At 32.4% G+C, this 20986-nt stretch overlaps 4 protein-coding genes across 5 annotated transcripts in view; 2 read left to right on the plus strand and 2 right to left on the minus strand.

Annotated features, from left to right (window-relative positions):
• Positions 1-281: 281 nt before the first annotated feature.
• On the plus strand, positions 282-6017 carry Snx3 (sorting nexin 3). The gene is made up of 4 exons (XM_085202067.1): positions 282-542; positions 707-802; positions 2050-2152; positions 4413-6017. Exons 1-4 carry the CDS (start codon positions 372-374, stop codon positions 4538-4540), a joined length of 498 nt encoding a protein of 165 aa, XP_085058193.1. The 5' UTR covers positions 282-371; the 3' UTR covers positions 4541-6017.
• LOC146529127 (cAMP and cAMP-inhibited cGMP 3',5'-cyclic phosphodiesterase 10A-like) lies at positions 4627-13957 on the minus strand. Its single transcript, XM_085202069.1, has 15 exons — positions 13287-13957; positions 12942-13040; positions 12483-12685; positions 11940-12113; positions 11403-11551; positions 10726-10895; positions 10316-10449; positions 10011-10129; positions 9355-9592; positions 8503-8658; positions 8219-8320; positions 7563-7640; positions 7033-7131; positions 6605-6774; positions 4627-6313 (listed from the first exon to the last, which is right to left on the minus strand). The coding sequence occupies exons 1-15, from the start codon at positions 13606-13608 to the stop codon at positions 6193-6195; spliced, it is 2334 nt and encodes a 777-aa protein (XP_085058195.1). The 5' UTR covers positions 13609-13957; the 3' UTR covers positions 4627-6192.
• A 737-nt stretch (positions 13958-14694) lies between these two features.
• LOC146529128 (tRNA-splicing ligase complex subunit ASW-like) lies at positions 14695-15857 on the minus strand. Its single transcript, XM_085202068.1, has 3 exons — positions 15641-15857; positions 15213-15557; positions 14695-14949 (listed from the first exon to the last, which is right to left on the minus strand). Exons 1-3 carry the CDS (start codon positions 15713-15715, stop codon positions 14887-14889), a joined length of 483 nt encoding a protein of 160 aa, XP_085058194.1. The 5' UTR covers positions 15716-15857; the 3' UTR covers positions 14695-14886.
• A 195-nt stretch (positions 15858-16052) lies between these two features.
• The window catches only part of LOC146529129 (popeye domain-containing protein 3-like), a 45601-nt gene continuing 40667 nt past the window's right edge, over positions 16053-20986 (plus strand). For both annotated transcript variants that reach the window (XR_014879027.1, XM_085202063.1), the window contains exon 1: positions 16053-16910. Coding sequence is in view for 1 of the 2 variants with exons in the window: in XM_085202063.1 (XP_085058189.1) it covers positions 16428-16910 (483 nt within the window). In the remaining variant the exon portion in view is untranslated. The remainder of the gene's footprint in view (positions 16911-20986) is intronic.

Consider the following 20986-nt stretch of genomic DNA (forward strand, 5'->3'; position numbering starts at 1 on the left):
TAATCGATACTATCGATTGTTGTATCGGTCGCATGGGCTTTTTAGATTAAAACTATCGATGGTTTGGCAACACTAGTTTCGTCCTTTCGTCACAGCAAATACGCCTATAATAATACATAGCTAACTTCAAATTATACTTATGAATGATTAAATTGTTTTATTAAATACTTTTACTTTTGCCATTTTTAAGGCAATATATGGTACGGTATTATCATAATATCGTGATTAGTAGTTTTTTTTAATAATATCAATCATGATATGACAACATTGATTCCCAACGTCAAATACTGTTGCATGCACGTCAAATTCATTTACTTTTTGATTAGAAAACCGTCTTAGTGGTTTGTGATTGTTTGTTTCAAGAAAAAGCTATGATGGCTGAGGATACGACGGCAGACGCGACCAGACGCCTAAATGTTAAGAAACAGACCCTCGACGACGCGTACGCGGCCCCAGCGAACTTCCTAGAAATCGACGTGGTAAATCCAGTTACGATGGGAGTTGGGAAAAAACGCTACACGGATTACGAAGTTCGCATGAGGGTAAGTAGGTGCAGGATGCAGCCAATGCCTTGTACGATAATTAGATTATACAGCGAATGTTAAGTCTTACAAGTCAGTTTTTGTGGGCGTATCGTCCGTTAGAACCAGGCCGCTGCTACTGATTGCCGATAATTGCTCTAGTATATTCTATTTCCTGCTTCCAGACCAACCTTCCAGTATTTAAAGTAAAAGAATCGAGTGTGAGACGACGGTACAGTGACTTTGAATGGCTTAGGACTGAACTAGAAAGGGATAGTAAAGTGAGTACATTTGCTGATAATAAACCGTTTTTGTGTTATCAAACGAACGAAAACATTTAGAGGATGATTCATTTATTGACTTTGAATTCAATTTGACTATTTTATAGCTATTTTTGTTAATACAAGTAAATGAACTGTGGCAGATATTATTTATCATTGTATAATTATAAATAAATATGTTATTATTATGCAACCTTTTTGATCTATAAGATAAGTCTGTTAAAGTAGCAATTTAGTATAATACCAATAAGATTTTATAATCGGATTGTTGCTATAAGTAAATATTTGGATTATTTCATTAGAATGTATAGTATAGTAGTAGTAGTATAGTGGATAGAAATAGAATTGGGAAATTAAAAATAAACATTTTTTAAAGAAGTGACAGGATTTATAATTTAATAGAAACAGATTGGAAAAGAACAAAGTATTACCATAAAAATATAATTATCTTTATTTCAATGTTTTGTTTATGTTTTTTGGTTTGGAAAAACTGGGATTTTCCTTTTTAAGGATACATAGAGAAGTACTAGTTAACACATACATTACATATTTGTCATAGCAAAATCCAATTACACAATAAATTCTAAAACCAAACTTAAGTAACCAAGTAAAAAAAAATATGACTAATACAATCATTTTAAATTTGACTAATAAATATGACTAATACAATCATTTTTAATTTGGTCGCACTACTAGATTTCTTTCAAAATTTTTTTTAGTAAAGGCCCAACTTGGATAGTGGAGGTGAGCATTTCAACGATGCCCCTTTAAGCTCCAGCTTCACATCCCAAGCACCATTCTGAGCTCCTCATATATATATGTATATATATTCATTTATCATTTATGGAGATGGGGAATTTATGGAGTGCTAAGAAATTTCTTGTTCTATTTCTTTAATAATAACATGTTATAATAAAGTTATAATATATGTGATGTTAATCATTGATCGGTATAAGCTAACATGACATCTTTTTGATTTCACAGAAAGCCTTATCTATTATATATTATTCACATCATATTCAATAAGACCTATTGTTAGTATAATTTATGTGGTATTATTAATTTCAAAATTTCCATATTATTGCTTATTTTAATAATTGTATATATTTTTATATTTTTTATTACTACTACTAACTAATGTATTGTATATGATGACTGTGGGTTCCAATACATCCCAAAAATTATTATTTTCTGAAATTATACTAATGATTTTTATTAAAAGTACTAATATGTTATTATAATTTTAGATCGTAGTACCTCCACTCCCTGGAAAAGCTTTAAAGAGACAACTACCTTTCCGAGGGGATGATGGCATTTTCGAGGAGGAATTCATTGAAGACCGTAGAAAAGGTGAATATTATTTTAGTTTGTTAGATGTGTAATGTATTTTTTTAGCCTTACACTGTATCCTACACGTAGGTATAGGCTAAGGGAACTTAGTGTTAAGACACTCTGTTTCCCACTACTGAGACAGCACATGTTGCTTGGCGGCACTCAATGCTGCATCTTGACTTTTTACCACAATGATCATTCCCCCAAGTGGAGTTCAAACCCACAACTGTTGAATTTACAGTCAGATGCTGCACTACAATGGCCATATTTTTTTTGTTAAATAATATTCTAATCCTTTTGGGTTTCTAGGCAAAAAAGGTTTTTATCAATAATCTTTGGGATTTTTAAAATAGTAAAAAAATCCTCATGAAAATCAAATCAAATCAGCTTCACGCTGTATCCCGCACGCAACAGGGTAGGCAAAGGAAACCTAGTGTTAAGACACTCCATTCCCCACTTTTCGCCAAATTCTGGAGTGATTGCGTGTTGAGTGGCAGAACTCAACGCCGGGCTTTGCCTCTGCACCAGAGCAAAGAAAAGGAAAAATAAATTTAAATATATATTTCATCTCCTCGAGAGGGGATTAAACCACACACACTTTGTGCCTCTGCGCCACCACTGGCTTAAAGACGCTAAAATTATAAAAAATAGTTGTATCAAGCCAATAGTATTTTTTTAAGCTTTATGCTGTATCCCGCACATAGTATTCAGTAGGCAAAGAGAATCTGGGAACATTCTTCATTCACCCGAGTAGCAACCAAATTCACAACTGTCCTTTTTACAGTTGCATGATTGTACTCTTATGCTACAACTTAATACAACGTCAAAAGTTATGTGAATATTAATATTTGTATATCACATCATGAATTATGAATATAATATTCTTCTCAATGCAATTTGAACCCACAAAATTTGCAGTCAAACACATTTTGTTGCACAAGGGGTCCTGTTGCAATGTAAACGTATTTAAACATGTTTCTAAGAATTACTTTTATAAACATGTAGTAATGCATAACCAGTATAATATTTGTTACATGAATAATCCTATTATAACTGTTTTTTATGATAATCAAGTATATGCATATTTTAAATGTACTTAGTTAAGAGAATCTGTACTTAATATTGTAACACTGTAGAGGTTCCTTCGCTGAACACCTAATCTCAGGGACTACTGGTTAAAATTTAAAAGTTATTTTTGTATTGGATACTCCATTTATTGAGAAGGCGAGCCTATTAACAATCGTTAATATGACGTCTCTATGTAACCCACTGGACACTGTTTGAAGCAAAGCCGCGCAGAAATGTTAGTCGTATTATAAAATTATATACTACAACAAATATCTCTTATATTTGTTTTTCACGCCTCTCCTCCATTAAGTTGAATATCGATCTTATGTACAATTAGACTATCTTGCTAAGCTACAATGTTAATAAAATATTGTGAAATAACCGGTGTATATTACATTGTTACTGATAGAAACATAATAATCTTAATTGTTTACAATTTGCATTCGGTCATTGCCACTGTGCCAAAGTCGACTTGATCATTTAAGTAAATATATCTATTACCTAGTGCAGAAATGGAAATAACTAACACGCAAAAGAAACTCTTCTAAAAATTCTCCCTTATTTGCTATTTTTTAAAAAATTGCCTTTTATTGCTGTTTTGAACTACTAACGAAGATAGTTTTCGATTACACACACGTTTAAAAACGCATAAATAACTATTTTATGGAAATTTTGAAAAAATGTCATTAAAACTACATTTCTTAGTAGTTCAAAACAGTGATAAGAACATTTGTGATATTTATAGTGTTTATTTTGTACTTCTCGAGATTCATCCATCCATCCATCAGCCTTTTAAGGTCCACTGCTGGACATAGGCCTCCCCCAATGCTCGCCACTCCGTCCGGTCCTGCGCCCTTTGAATCCAGCGGGTTCCCGCTGTCTTTTTAAGGTCGTCGGTCCACCTGGTTGGAGGGCGGCCTGTACTCCTTTAAAATTTAAATTTAAATTTCCTTCTCGAGATTAACGCAGCCAAACTATCTTTTTAGTATTGGTATAGAAGTACAGATTTTTTTATCTTGCACATAGCAGGGGCTAGGGGGCTAGACAGAGGGAATATATGAACCTAGTATTAAGCAACTCTGTTCATCAACGAGTGATAAATACGTATGGCGAGTCTTTTTTTTTGTGCGAATTGTTTTTTTATGTTCATATAAAAAAAAATATTTGGGCAATAAGATTTTAAAAATATTTTGTATTTTTATCATTTCAGGACTAGAAGTATTCATAAACAAGATAGCTGGACACCCCTTAGCTCAGAACGAGCGTTGCCTCCACATGTTCTTACAAGACCCAACCATTGATAAAAACTATGTGCCGGGAAAGATAAGGAACACATAACCGATTCACTTCGAACTGTAAGATGATTCTTGACTCGCCATTTTGTTTGTGTTAGTTGTGTCAGTTATGTCAGTCGATATTTAGGTCATTGTCTAAAGTTCGTTTGAAATTAATGTAGATTAATCAAGTCATTGAGGACTGTAGGTATTAAATTAGTTATTTTTTTGGTCGTATTTTTTTTGTCATAACATTTAATTTTTCTATTTTGTATTGTTATATGTACTATGTAAATATATTACAATGAAATTTTTGCCTTTTTTGCATATTATTTTTTTCTTAAACCAATTTGAAAGAAATTTTAAATTATTTTGGAACTCAAAACCAGGCTTTCCTTAATAAGTAATATAAAAATCTCTAATCCGAAAAAATATATAATATATACATCGCTACAGATAAAGTATTCTTAGTTTTCTAAGAAAAAAATCCTGCAGAATTCCTATTCACTGCTAAACCTGTTTTTAATAAGTTTTTTTGAAGAATAGATGATTTACAGAATAGTAACCTCTAGGGATGTTCTTTTTTATATCATATTTTTCTGATATAGAAAGGTATTCAAATAAAATGTATTTAATATAATATTATTATTAAATTCTACTTTAAAAGATAAAATATTAATTAAAATTGATAAAATAGAAAAATCAAGGAAAAATCTAATTTTAAAATTTAGTTTTAAAACTGTTTATATTTAAAGTTATTTAATAATTATTACTATTATTTAATTTTTAAATATATTAAAAAGTTATGGCGAGTTATAAAGAAGAATCGTTTTAAAGTTCAACCCAGAAATGTATGGAACTGATGAGCGCTAAATAAAAAAAATACATATTTTTGAAAAAAAATATCACAATGCATTACATTCATGCACTTCATTCCACAGGTAGGAAAATAAAAGAGTCCATGTAAAAAAATAATGCTTTCGAACAAAAAATTGTTTAAAAAGTTGTTGTTTAAAATTAAAAGTTATCTATGGTATAATTAAATTACGTGTATATTTATGGTATGCTTATAAATCTCATTGTTTTAATCATGTTTTAAGTTCAGAATTAATGATATTTATTGTATTATTCAGTAACTAGAGTAAGGTGCTTCACATTTATTCAAATGGTGACATTATAATTTTCCTATTATTTCTATTAATCTATTAAAATGCTAGTTTTATTCTGTGCTTTCATTTTGGCAGAAATCTATAATTTGTCGTTTTGACAATTTAACAGTTATACTTTTGGAAAGTAACTTTTTAATTTGTTTTCAATAAAAATGTTGCCGTTATTAAGACAGAAGCAAATGTGTCGCGAATAAGAGTTTATTATCTATGAAATATAAATGTAAATTAGTTTTAGCTTTATTTTGTATGTGCCGATCGAAGTTGTTGGTTACAAAGCAGAAGCTTTACAAATAAACTTATGACGGCACCGGTGTTACGATGTCACTATCCAGGTAATATATATTATTCCTAAATAAAAAAATCAAACAATTATATAATGGGTTTTATTTTCTTTTTTATGTGTGGTACAAATGGCGTGGTTTACGCCTTTTTCAATAAAAAATGCTACGTAAAGTAAAAAATAGACCAAAATCTCACCTTAAACAAAAAAAAAACGATTGTCATGTGTTGTCAACAAATAAACAGCAGACATTTATTACCATTAAATTCAATATTTATCAGGTTTTAAAATTACGTGGCTTTTACTTGCTTTGGTCACGGACTCTTCCTGCCTCCATAGCTTCTGTCCCCGAATATTGATCTCTTCGTGCCATGCTTCTTGCGTTTTTCTGAAATTATAAAATAATTTTAAGACTTAATATTTTTTTTAAATTATGAAGCCCTAGACTTAAGATTGCAGTAAATTTTGCAAGTATTTAAAATAAAATAGTTATTCACTGGTTGTAACTCAAAATACGACAATTATATATTTAAGTATACTTAAAGAATATAGCAGCTGTAGCTGTTTTCCTAATATCCTACGACCTATCCTCCTATGACATACTTTCCCTTAAAATATTATAAAGTTCTTCTAGACATTATAATTAAAATTACAAATATAATCAATCAATATAAAATACCTGCAATTATCAATAAGTGGCAATGTATTAGGAAACACGTTCTGTAACAACAGTAAACATGGCAACACTACAACCGACAAGAATTGTATCTGCTCCGCCGGCTGGTTGATGCTGCGCCGTCGGTCCATCATGCTGAGGGGAGTGTAGCCCATTTCACGTTCTTTGTCACCCTGTAGATTTAATGCACGTCTTAATATTTGTTTATTTATCTTTCTATCCCGTAAATGAGAGCTGTCCTATAAAGGCGAAGAGAATTTAGTGTTAAGACACTTTTCTCAAGTTATCGCCCACATTAATTTAGATTCATCATACGCGTTTGAACCCACACACACCCATAGCGTTTATATAATTTACACACTGCCCAGTTTATCAATAAAATTTATTGTCTTAAAATTATAACCTTAGTATCGATACGTAATGATACTTACTTGATTATAAAACTCTTCATAAACACTTTCAGCTATTGCCTTCGAAACACCAAAAGGCTTACAGCATCCCGATAAGTCACTTGTTGTCATTAAAATACCCTAAAAGTTGGACATTGTTATTAATTATCTTATTATTTACCTTCAACATTAAGAAAAGTATCCTACTTTTAGATGCATGTACTATGCAGGTACTTATAATTTTGAATCGTTCTGTACCTAGTCACGGGTGTAGGAATGAGTAGGAGTTCCCCGTGACCACTCCAAATGAGCTCAATTTTTGTTTTTATCAACAATAAATTATTTCTTTATTCAAAGAGATCAGGTATAAAGTTGTTTAGATCGACAGCCATTACTCCCTTTACATTTACATTTAATTTCCCAACCTATCATGGACATTCTAGGCATTTACATAATAAGGAATTAAAAATTCTACAGATAATATTTATAAGTGTTGAACCCACTATATCTCCCATACCTAGTCCTATTTATCACAGATAAGTAGGTAGTGATATATTTTATCATTTCATTACCTTCAACAGTTTACGATGTGTACTATCAGACCAATCGAAAGCGCATTCCGTTAAAATTGGAGTTAATTGGGCTCGGATCTTAAAAAAATAACAAATACTTAAGTATATCCTAAAATAACATTTGATTGCGGCGCCGAGTTCGACCACTCAACACGCAATGCCTTAAGATTTCACCGAAAATTGGGGAACGGAAAGTGTCTTAATAGAGAACGGTTTGTCTTAACAATAGGTTCCCTCTGTCTACCATGTTTCATGTTTGTTGTTATATTTTAGTTTATTTGGCGACTTATTTTTTTTGTTAAACTGACTTAATAAATTATTATAATTTACCTTATTACTACGAATTGAAAATCGATCCCCTTTTGTTCCAGGGTGAGAATATACAACCAATAATAATTATTCATATTATTATTATTCACATTCACCTAGTGTTTGCCCTTGCCAAAGGGGAAAAAAAAATGCTTCCATTCCTGAGCATCGAACCCACAACCATCTTGTTTACCTATAGGCAGATTTGTCCCATTTCTTAACCCTTGATAACACAATGATCATAATGTCATTCATTCTCCCATATATATATATATATATATATATATATATATATAGATATTTGTTTTATCAATGTAAGATATTAAATCAAAAATATTAGAGCAAACCTGAAAATAAATCGCCAAATCTGTGCAGAGTATGTTATATTTCATCTCGTGCATGATGCGCTCGCGGTCGGCTATCGACAATAGGCTCAGTAAGTTCTTGTCCTGAAATATTTATAAATAATACTTATTCTGTATATTAGTTTATATTTTCCAGGTATATAGGTTCGATTCCAACTCGGGTGAATGAAATATGTAATATTTTCATGCCCTGGGTCTGGCAACGAAGCAAAGCGCGATGTTGAGTTCTGCCCAATCCAACAGATACAGCGTGAAAAGAAAATAACCTCAATAACTTTCTTAGCTAGAAAGTAGTGGTGGTTCTCCAGCATGGACGTCTTGTACATCTGCGAGAGCGGGTGCTTGCGCAGTGAGAGGTAGTTGTTGTTGAACCCGGGGTGGTCGAGGTCGTGGCAGAGGCCCGCCAACATCAGTGCTGCTGTCTTTAAAAATATTGCTTGTATAACATTAACTCAGGGGATAAATTTCCTCGCAAAGCTTAGAAGAAAATGCACGGCATCCGGTTCCGCTACTCGACAAGCAATATTTAGAAATTTGAGCAGAAAGGAGAACAAAGTTTCCTAAAAGTGCCCTCTGCTACCCTACAGTATGCGAGATACAGGTGAAGCTAAAAAATATTTAACATTAGTCGATGTTAAAGAATCTTTAATTTTTTTTAAAACTTAATTTCTTATTGACAACTCTTTTAAATATGATTTAATTCATGGTTCATGGAGATGCAGAAAATTAGATAATCTTACGTATTTGAGCGTGCATAATAATATATTAAATTTTTAATTATATTTTTAAATGTATCTTTTTTTATAATAATTTATATTTAAAAATGTAAAATTGATTCACTAATTTAATAAAAGTATATGCTGTATTAATATACTTACTACTTTTGTTTGATCGGTGAAATCATTCAAGGCGAGTAAGTTATTGAAAATATTAATTAATCGCAAATGAGGCTGCCGTGGTGCAGAAGAATAGTGTGACCTTTACCGTGATTTACCTTACCTACTCGGAAAATGATTACATTTAAATTATTTTAATTTTCACTGAAATTGTAGACAAAGCGCGGCGTTGAGTTTCGTCACTTAACATTTATTCTTGACAGTCAGTGCTAAGGTACTTACCTCAACAAAATCAAAATATCCACGATTGTTCATCAAAACGAGGAACAGCGTGTGCGTGAAGCAAAACGCATGTTCGGCGTTATGATACGGATTTTGTCTGTAACACTGCAGCACTGTTAGGACGAAGTTGGCAAGACTTTGCCTCTCAAAGTGTTTGTCTGCAAACGTCTCGATGTACATGTAGCAGACGAGGCCCGGCATGTCCTCGTTGCTCCCCTCGCTTATATGGTAATCGAAGCTGTAACAAAAGCATCATGTATTTTTTCTATTTTAATACTATTCTAGACCTGTGGTGGTGCTGGTCGTGGTCGTCGTATATAAATAGATATCACATCTATTTCCCCTTTTTTTGTCAAAGGCGCATATTTTTCGTACGTAATTTTAGATATTAGATATGTCTTAGATAAAAAAGGAAAACATATTAAAAGACAAAAAAAAACTAACAGATAAACATTAAAGTCAAACTTATAAAAAAATCTTAGACGGAATTTACTCCAAGACAATATTGCTGATACTGCAACCTTTTCAGCATTTCAACTTCAAGATGTTCACACATTTTTCAAATTAAGTGCACTCCTACCGTTATCTTATAAAGGATAACAATAGGAGTTTGTAAGTATTTACATATTATCAAAACAAGAAATCGTACGCTCTACCTTCTAAAATTAATTGGAGGCAGCACCATCCCATTGGTCTCCATTATTTCTTCCATGTCATGTTTACACGGAGCCAAGTGCAAATTCATCAGATCTTTATACACTTCGTTCAAATTTTTCTAAAATTGTAAAATACCTCGTTAAAAATAAATGAAAGCGCATTGAATGGCGGAACTCAACGCTGCGCTTTACCTCGTTTACAGTCACACGCTTCAACTGTCTTTAGTAAAATTTTTCAGTAAAAACAGAATATTAGGCTTAGCCTAAGTCTAAGCTTCAAAGCTTAGATAATAAATGATACAAACATGATAAATCTTCCTCAGTTGCATATTGTAGAAGTGGATGATTAAAGAACAGTAATTGATGAACACTTGGAATATCGCTTCATCTTCTGAATCGAAGGGTTGCGCGTTTATTTTATTCGTCAGTTGTACGACGCCTGAAATAGAGAATACGTGAGACAGGGAGACCCATTTATTTAATACATCGAAAGGCAATTTCAATTTTTAATTTAGTTGTGGCCTGTCGTGGCACAGGGGCGCAAGAGTGTGACAGAGAGCCCACCTCTGCTAACAGGACGTTGAGTTTAACGTTGAGACATTGAGCGTGGAGACAACATCAACGCTTGAAGGAGCTTGGCTCGCCTGGCTCTTTCACAAATGCGTTATATATTTATGTATATCTTTACAATGATAATTATTTTTAATTTACGAACCAATGACACCATTCTTATCCATAATAGGAGACACTAAGCACGACCTGACCACGGTGCCTGTAGTGGGATCTATTTCTTTAGAAAACCGCGGATCTTTGTAAGCATCACGAATGTTTAATGATTCACCAGTTTTAGCTACGAGTCCTGCTGGAGTTGGCTCTTGACTTAAACTGTTAGATTAAAAAAGAATAGAGTGGAATATTCCATCTCGAAATAGCTTCTTAAACGTTACTAAAACCGAAATGTTTTAAATTCAAATTTTCAAGCCGATTTGTTTTTCAATTTTTTTCTTAGTGTATTCTGTATTTTACGCAGGTGCAGGTATTCTACATTTAGTAATTTTGTTTTATATTTTTCATATGCCTTACAAAACCGAGGAAAGACCATACTCATTATATTTTGAGGCCAGTCATGGCGCAGGGACACAAGCACGACAGGTTGTGGGTTCAATTTACATTTCCTCACTGTCAAGGCGCGCGCAACGCGCGGCGTTGAGTTCCGACACTCAACACATAATGTCTCCAGAATTCAGCGAAAAGTGGAGAAATGGAGTGTTCCTTGGTTCCCTCTGCCTAACCTATGTGCGGAGTACAGCGTGAAGCCTAGGTGCACAAAAAATTATTTTCACTTCGTCTCTACAATTTTCTTGGTATGCTTAAAGATAAATTTGAACCTACTTTACTTTTATCTTTCTTTTAGGCATTGTGGATTTTTCAGAGCTCCAGCCATCATCCCACATGTCAGCCTGAAGGTTATCTCCCACATGCTCCTTGTCGATTATGTAGAAACTACTTCGCATTGCGCCGATAAAAGATTTTACTACTGCCTGTTAATGTAACAAAACCATCTCTTTACTTTACATAGCTTTTTCATATTTTTTTTTAGAAATAGCAAAGTCTTGAGGCCTACGTAGTAGGTATACTTAAGGTATGGTTTATTTTTTCCATTGCGCATGACGCACATATTTAATACTTTAATTTTTTGCTTCAATTTGCTTTTTTTTTTGGGTTTGAATTCTGTATGGAGAAACGTGGATGTACTATTCTCCAGTTCACTCAGAAATGAAGCGATTGGGCCAAAAGTGAAGGTTCTCAACATTGTAGAGAGCTTGGGTTTTGGGTTAAAATCATAATTACCTTTCAAAATTTTCGTGCAGTCTTCCTATGACCTTTATACCTACTTAACATTAAAAAGTAAAACCAAAGGACACTAACAAGCATATCAGTAAGCATCGTGTCAATAGACGCCAGGTCGCAGAAGTAATTTTGAAGTAAAGCTCGTAATTCATTGTTTAAATGCGCAGTTCGTTGTAGAGTTACTCGCGCCTGCGCCTGGTGCACGGCGGCGCCCGCCCAGCACGCTATACTCACTACTATGTATAATATATTCTGAAAATGGTATTCATTTGCAAGAATTTTATGATGTCTTATCATTAGATACTACCGCCACTTTGTCTAGCAGTTCAGGGAAATGAAAATAATTTAAATATTTTCCTCATGTGAGAATCGAACCATTCAAATAAAGATTTTTCTTCCCAGATAACAAAATTTTGTGAGAAAGAAATCGTAGAGATACTAATATAAAAACTTGTGACATCAATCCGTACGTAATAGTAGATATTTATTTATTTTAAACTTATTTTGAAGTTAGATTCGTCGTGTTATGATACTATAATTTAATTAGTTAGAGCGCTTGGAATCTCAAAGGCCAATTCTCCTAATAATGCAATTTTTATATCGATAATTTTATTTACTGACATTATCATAAGGTTCCACATTCGTTCTATACAATTCTAGAACAGCATAACAATCTCCGTCTGGTTTGATGATAGGCATACAAAGTACGACTTTAGCGTCTATCCATTTCAAACCTTCTGAAAAACGATTGTCTCGCGGCACGTCTTCTATCAGAAGAAATTCCTTTGTGAATGCGACGTGCGCGGCTGCTATCTTACCTTCCTCTAAGTAAATAAAGTCATTGTTAAATTAAGTTATTATTTTATTCTAATAAATAGGTATTACGTAAAGATAAAAGCAGAATTTGTAGCATAAGTACCTAGCAAGATTTAAACATGTAAGTATTTATCAGAATTTTACCAATTACTTAGGTAAGTAAATATACAACATACCATAACCAATATCAACATAAGTACCGATACGTTAATTGTGCTATTTAAAATCATTATGAAGTATTTCATTAAATTAATTATTGCTAACCAATCGGTACGTTGACTTCGTGACGTTCTTGATTTTTTATGTTTTGTGTCATCAACACAATCTCATTGTTATTTTTGTCCACCTTGTAAATGAAGACACCTGCAAACAAATACTTTGAATATAACATAGTAGCACATTCAGTTTGTTGTATTGACTTTTTATGTATTACAATGGCTGCTTCGGAATTCATATTTTTGAGTGTTGGTACTTGGTAAAATATATTTTTGAAAACTCTTTTCTTGAACATAATAGGCGCCCCAAATGGTTAAATTCAAACTCTGAGAACAATATACCTAAGTTATCTAGAACAAGTTCTGCAACCTTACTAAATTTATAATGTCTTACCAGAACTACTAGTGACAGTCTTCAAAACATTAGCCGTTTCATACAGCAGCGAGTCCAAATCCACTGTATCTTCTAAGAAAACGGTAAACCTATTCATATCTAGATAGGTTCCTTTTAATTCTTCCTCTTTAAGTCCTTTCCTTTCTATCTGCGCGTAGGGCGCTATAACACGTCTAGTTACTTTGTCAAGCCTGTCCGAGGGAACCAGAAAATGCGATTGCACTTTGGCAATATTAGCAAACACTTTATGTGACTCGCTTTGGTTGATTGTGTCATATCTGTTTTTAACTGACTTAGCTGAACGGGGCACTGGGTCTGTCATGGTTAATTATTTTCTTATATTTCGACCTTTTTAAAATAATAATAATAGGAATAATTAATATAGACAAAATATTGTATTTTGACGTCAAATTAAAAACGTCGAATTATTTGACAGGTTTCACATTCACATGGAATCATTTTGCAGCCTCCTTGAATTTTCAGAACAAGTACGCCTACCTACGTATAATATAAATTTTACGATATTAAAATTATTCAGAAAAAATTACATATTAAAAATTTATTAATTAATGATTGGCTTCTGTTTCAACAATTAATGTGTAATTTTATTCAATAATTATAATTTATGATTAAGATTATAGACATCGTACATAATGTCAAAAGATAATATTTAAATTTAAAAAATGGTTTTGTTAGCGTACAATTGTAAATGTGGGTAGATTTAGGTGAAAAAGTTGCTTAAAGGCGGAAGCCCTGATTGGAAGGTATCTAGTGTGTAGTGGTGTTATTGAGTGATTCACTTATTGTAATTACGTTTGTAGCCTCTATGCGAGTACGTTGGAAACATATAGACGGTATGTGTTTTTATCGTGTTTATTTTAAAAACGTTAACCGCTTCCGTTTTCTAACAATATATATATTTCAAAGCATATTTTTAGATAACATTATTAATAAATCAAGAATTAAATTAACAATATTTACTTCAAATAATCATTTGACACAAATATTGGTTTAATAAATTAGATTTTTTTTATATTGTAGATTTTATTTTCAATATAAAATTAAATTAATTTATTAGACTAAAAATTAAAGCAAAAAAAATTTGCAGCAAAGTTCTAGTAAAAATAATATTATTGTCCGCTCAGAATGTAAAACTGACGAAAATTGATTTGTATTCTCTACTACGTGAAATAAAATATAGGTAGTTATAGCGACAATGATTAAATAGCATTTTTAGTTTTTACACTCTACGCTAACATTATGCTTGGTTTGCAGGAGCCTCATCTGTCATGTTTATAGTACCTGTTTGTGCTTAGGAATTTGAATGTATTTTCTATCTGATAAATATATGTCTCTCTATAGTATGAAAAGATATAATTGGCTTATATATTAATTTAATAAAACACCATTAAGACCCAAAATATTTTTTTCTATTTGGACAATTTCATGGTTATTTAAAAAATAATACTCAATATTAATAAGTTATAATAATCATGGAATAATATTTTATAATTTTAAATTATTTTACTGTACAGTTTGTACATACAGTATAAATAAAATTGCAACTTTTTATTAAGGTATATTATGTGCTTTTTGATATTTAAGGCCATGTTATTGGTTTTCTTTCCTTCTTAACAGGTGTACTTCCTAAATCTGTAGTTACCTGAAAGTAAGATATTCAATATCTACAGTTTAACATTAAAACAAGTGTCAAAAATGATAATATATATTAATATATAATCATATTTATTAAATTTATAAATACAATATAATTCAAAATGTGTCAAAATGTACTAAAATGAAACAAATACACAAAAAAATGATAATTTTTTAATACATTCATATATATCCAGAATTAAAAAGGCATATGACAGTTATTGCCATTTGAAAAGATATACCATAATTTTGAAGAAACATTCAACTTACAGCATCAACTGACATTCTCCTTTTGTTCTTTGATATAAGATCAGGAGAAGTAATTTTATTATCTAATTTGATTCTCTTCATTTGCCCTGATAGTATGTCTGGAGGAGGCTTCAATCTTTCACTGTCTGAATGTAATGTTCTTCTGTTTATTTTAACTGTACTCTTGTCGTTAAACGTGTTGAACGTTGTGACCAATTCTGGGCTTATATTACGAGTTTTGTTAAGGACCTTACCTCGCCCCGAATCTCTGTACTTTCTCTGACCGTAAGGAACACAAAATTGGTGAAAGAGATCCAATAACTCATCTCGTCGCATCCTCTGTAGATTTTCCACTCGCAAATGTCTCTGAAATAAATATAAGCCGTTTAGTTTAAAAGGAACAAACACCAAATTTCTATTGTTATCTATTTAAAGCCAGTTACTTATACCTCTTGTAAAATTTGAATTAACTGCTCATTTGATAATAATTCTGGATGAAACAACATTTCAAAAGGGACAGCCATTGTACTTTACGTATATCTTAGCATATTTAATACATAATATGATAAAAACAAACAAAATTTATAATAAAAAAATAACCGCTAACACTCTCCAGAAGACTATTTTGACATTTAGCATCATTTAGTTATATGACATTACTTTAACAATTGCCATAGTTTGTTTTCTGACCACGGTACTAACTTAGTACTACTAAGTACTGTACAGATTTGAATTAAGTAAAAAAATGTTCCAATTAGTATATTTGGCACATATTAAATATTTATTATATAGTACGGTATTTTGTATACTATTACAACTTACAGACCACAACAGAGACTTATAGCAGGTTGCAATACTATGCGGCTGTCATTCAGATGTCAAGCGCTGTAGCTGGCGCCTGATTGTCATTCCGCAGGCTTCGATTGTTTGCTTCACTGTTTTCTAATATTTTACTTTGATTCTTGACTGTGTTTGTTGTCCCGCGTTCTGTTAAATAATTCGATATTATTTTCTTATTTTAATTACAATACTAATTTCGTGTAACTGCAATTTAAATATTTAATTTTAGTGGCAAAAAGAAATAAATATCGTATATATTGAAAATACCTTCATGTTAATCAAAATAAAATCTAGAACTGTAAAGTAAGAAGAAAAAAAATAACGCGCCAATGCCAAACATCGTCAGGAAAATATCGATGCGTAAAGTGGACTGGGATAGTTATATTTGGTGGGACTATGTTGTTTCTCAGTGCCTTAGCGATCGGGATGATTACTGGCTTGCAGAATGTCACCACGGAGGTGCCGACGACGGAGAGTGACGTTGACTTAACGACGACAGATAGCATGGGCCTGCTGGAGACCACTAGGCCGTCGGCCGGTAGCGACTTCGTGAATATAACAATACAGGAGCGCCCATCAATGTGGGACATGTATCTAAATCACTGTCCGAAGTGGCGTCCGATAAATCATATATTTTTTCAAGCAGCCAATGTGTTCTTTCTATTGTCGTTCCTAGCTCCACATACGCCTAGTGGACTCCTATGGTTGAGGGTGGCCCTGATCATTGGCTGTGCCTTCTCGGGACTGTGGGCGTGGAGTATAGAGTGCTATTTAGATGCTGTAGTGTGGAACAGTGCATTTGTTGTTATTAACTTTGTGTACTTTGCTGTGCAGTTTTACTTGTTGAGACCTATTAAATTTCACAGGGACATAGAAGAGGTAAGTCTTATTATATATTTAAGATTTTAATTGAGGCTGTTGTGATGTAGCACTGTGTGTAACTGTAAAAGCGACATTTGTGACATTGTACATTCTACTCCTATTTGGAGGATGAATTGTACTTTCCTAGTCCTAATAACATAATAAATGGAGTGTCTCAACACTACATACCCTGCTACACTGCATACCCTGCTACATGTGTGAAACAGCATAAAGCTAATAAAAATGTATATTTTAGACCATAAAATATACTAATATACTTGAACTTAAATAAACAAAGTCGAGTTATATTTGCTGCTAATAAAACAATAAAATCAGAATGCAGCTAAAATTAATGCTAAACATTTTAGCTTTTATTAATCTTATCTAAATATCTGGGAGATTTATTATTTTATTACTCATATGTTTTTATCAGTTGGAAACATCTTGATGAACAATAATGTTAGAAATAAGTATGAGTTACAATGTGATGATAAAAAAAATAATACATTTTAATTTCCTCATAATTTTATATGGGTAAGAGGGAAATGGAAGTGTCTTAATGAGAACAGAGTGTTTAACACTACATGTACCTGCGAGATACAGTGTGAACTATACTGCATAAATAGAATGGCATTACATTGCAATGCAAATAATATTTAAGGAGTGGTTACTATTGTTACTTAACATCAGCTTAGTGTAGACACTTACATGTAGATATTATGTCATATTATCAATTCTGTCTTCATTTTAATAAAACTTTATTTTTCTGCTTTATACTGTATCAGGCATTTAGCAAGGCAGCAAGAGGGACCCTAGTCTTGCCTACTTTACGCACATACTTGAAGACATTATGTCTAGAGTCGCTGCACTGCGAACACCATGCATTGACCACAAATCGAACCTATGAAAACACACTGTTCTGCTGCGAACCGACAACATCTTTTGTTTCATATATGTTATATGGACACAATATATGTAAATAATTAAGTAATAATAATTATTATAGCAATAGGACAATGTCTCGCTTACAATGGTTGTGAGTTTGATGTTTGAAGTGATGAAATTTAAATGAAATTTGAATCCCACGAGGACTCATACCCGCATCTCAAAGAAACTGTCCTTAACCTTAGATGGTTATCAAGAGGCGTGGGTTTAATTCCCGCTATGTATATTGTCATAAGTTTTCTAAAATATTTCTCTCAGCTTACCTTATTGTATTTAGATAATGTGTAAAGCTAAAAAAAATATTTAATATGATAAGTAAATTTAACTAATACATACATCAGTAGTTTGATCTTCTTCCATATAAATTATGCATACCCATTCCCGTATGCACATCTGAATTAACATAAATTTATTGCATGGTTAGAATAAGTCTAACCCAACTTTGTTTAATAAAACATGGATAGCGCAAGCTAAAATTTTGTATTTTTTTAGTTTTACACAGTGTGACGCTCGTGACAGGATAAAACGAGGGTACATGGCAACCTAGTTATAAGACAATGCGTTAGGAATGAATTGCCTTAACGATAGACACTTTCATTCTCCACTTTCCACCGAAATCTGGAGGCATTGCGTGTTAAGTGACGTAAAGCGACGCCGCTCATTACCTCCTCACCAGAACGAGGAAATGAAAATATTAAATATTTCATTTCCTCGTGTGGGGATCGAACTCATAACCATTCACATTTACAGTCACACTTTGTATCCCTGCGCCACGACTGGCCTCAATATTCTATTAAAATATTGTAATTAGGATATGATTATCTTAAAATCATTTTTTAACCATTGCGACAAAGTGGGAGGGCATCTGACTGTGAACGCCAGGATCATGGGTTCGTTCCTAAACCAGGGGTATCATTATATTTAAAGTAGCTACCCAAACGCGGCTTCGCCCGTATTAGATACAAATTAAAACAAAATATTCCAGTACAGCAATAGTCAAATTAAGTTATTTTTAACTTGACATGTCCGAAAAAAGATAATTTGAATCGGTGTGCACAAAAATAGTTTATATGTACAGCCATTAAAATATTGGCATGTTACCAACCTATCAACCTTATCAGTAAGACAACATTCATTGATCTGTGATTAATATGTACAACATAAAAATATGACAAATGTAGTAATGGTTTATTTAGCTTCCACGCTGTATCCCGCATCGGGAACGTAGTGTTGAGACACTCCGTTACTAGGATAAAATTAACTAACAACGGGGTTTTTGCTGAAATCTATTTGTTATTTTGAAATAAAGAGTAATGTCATGAGTAATGTCTTTCAATACTATCAATTTCAACAACAATAGCATTCAATTGTTGAAGTAAATTAATGATATAGGTAAACGAGATCGATAAGAAATATCGACGCCACAATTACTATTAAATGTAATTTTAGTTCACGACGAGAATGGTGGGCACTGGGCAGACCATATCCGTAGAGTAACTGTTATCTTTTACGTAACAATTGCGAGCGGTATGGAGTTATTGTAAATGATTTATTGGTGCACAGTTAGTTTTTTATAATTAAATTGATATATTTGATTTAGACATAAAACAGAATTAGATTTTTTTTTGGACGTTTACGGTTTTTGAATATTTCTTATTATTCTTATTGTTCTTTCGGTGAAAATCACTCCAATTTCATTTGTTGTACTTACTTTATACGTATAATATCTAAAGTTAAGTTTTATACAGTTACTTAATTTACGGACTAAAGTAAAGTTGTTAAATTTGCATATTTCGTAGATGTCAACGGATATTTTCTATACACTATAAATTTGCATTGCTATTATACCGTTAATACAGTTTTAACTTTTACGTAACGTGATCAACTGCTTGGCTGCTCAGATTAAGTAACAAAAGTGGCCGCTTGCCAAAAAATAAAAAGCTAAAAACCATATAAATAAGTGGCAATCTAAAAAAAGTGCCTCGCTCCAACTGTATCATGTCACAAATTAGAAATACCTGCTGCATTACTGACTAATGAGTTATTTTACATATTTTTTATACGCTGTATCCTGCACAACGCTGTGTGCTATGTGCAGGATACATAGAAGGGAAGGCAGCCTATGCTTAGCATAGGTACTCCTTCCCCTACTTTCCGCCGAAATAGCCTCGATCTAATTTAATATCCATAAAAGAAATGTGCTCATGATGTACCTAAATAATGTACCTAATTTGCGTAAAAAGAGTATGCGAAAAGAATATACTTGAATATTTTTTTTTGCATTTTATTATTATGTCCAATGTTCTCTTGTATCCTTTTGTTATGCTTCTTCTCTTCTTTCTTTTTTATCCTTCTTTGCGTTTTAAATATAAAAAAAGAAAGAAAAGAGAAAAAAAGAAATTTCTTATTGAAAAGAAATATGTACGTTGCGTTGTTTGCAGTAGTTGCAAGAAACTGATATTTTTTTGTCTTTATGTAATTTTTATGAAGGTCAATATTTAATCCAAATAAAAACAATCATAAACCTTGCCACAATCACAGCTCAAACGGGAGCCGTCTGGCTACACCTATACATGAAAGCTTGGGACTTTTGGGTGGAATTTGAATGTATCCTTCATAGTTCACGTTATTTAAAGTAAACAATTAAGTCCAGTAACATAACCTTACGTACTACGTATCAGCTTTTCAGCCCATCGAGCTTTATAAGCTGTTCGAAGTAGGTTACATGTACAAAGATGAGATCGGCATCACAATGTTTGGCAAGTCAGCAAACTTTGCTCGACAGTGATTCATATTGGTTTCGAAAGCTAGAATGGTAGAGGCCTGTCGTGCAATCGAGACCTTGTAAACGTTTTGTGTGGGTTAAAAGTTTTAAATACTTTTTTGATTAAAGTACTATAATGATTTAATCTAAATTTTCTTCTTATTAAAAAATATATGATTTTTTTGGCACAGTCAGTCCTCATTTAATAATTAATTTTCAGCTAAGTACAATGAAGTAATTTTTAAAATGTTGTATTCATTATTTTTTAAAAATGCATTCAACAGTACGCTTGGCCATAAAACACTAAATATATCTAAAAGAAATTTAAAGTGGAGAAGGAATTGACGTATACATATGTATGTATATGTCAATTCCTTCCTACCTA

This window comes from Heliconius melpomene, chromosome 18, assembly GCF_056956725.1.
Source record: "Heliconius melpomene rosina isolate 202511_hmr_F chromosome 18, ASM5695672v1, whole genome shotgun sequence".
NCBI lineage: Eukaryota > Metazoa > Arthropoda > Insecta > Lepidoptera > Nymphalidae > Heliconius > Heliconius melpomene.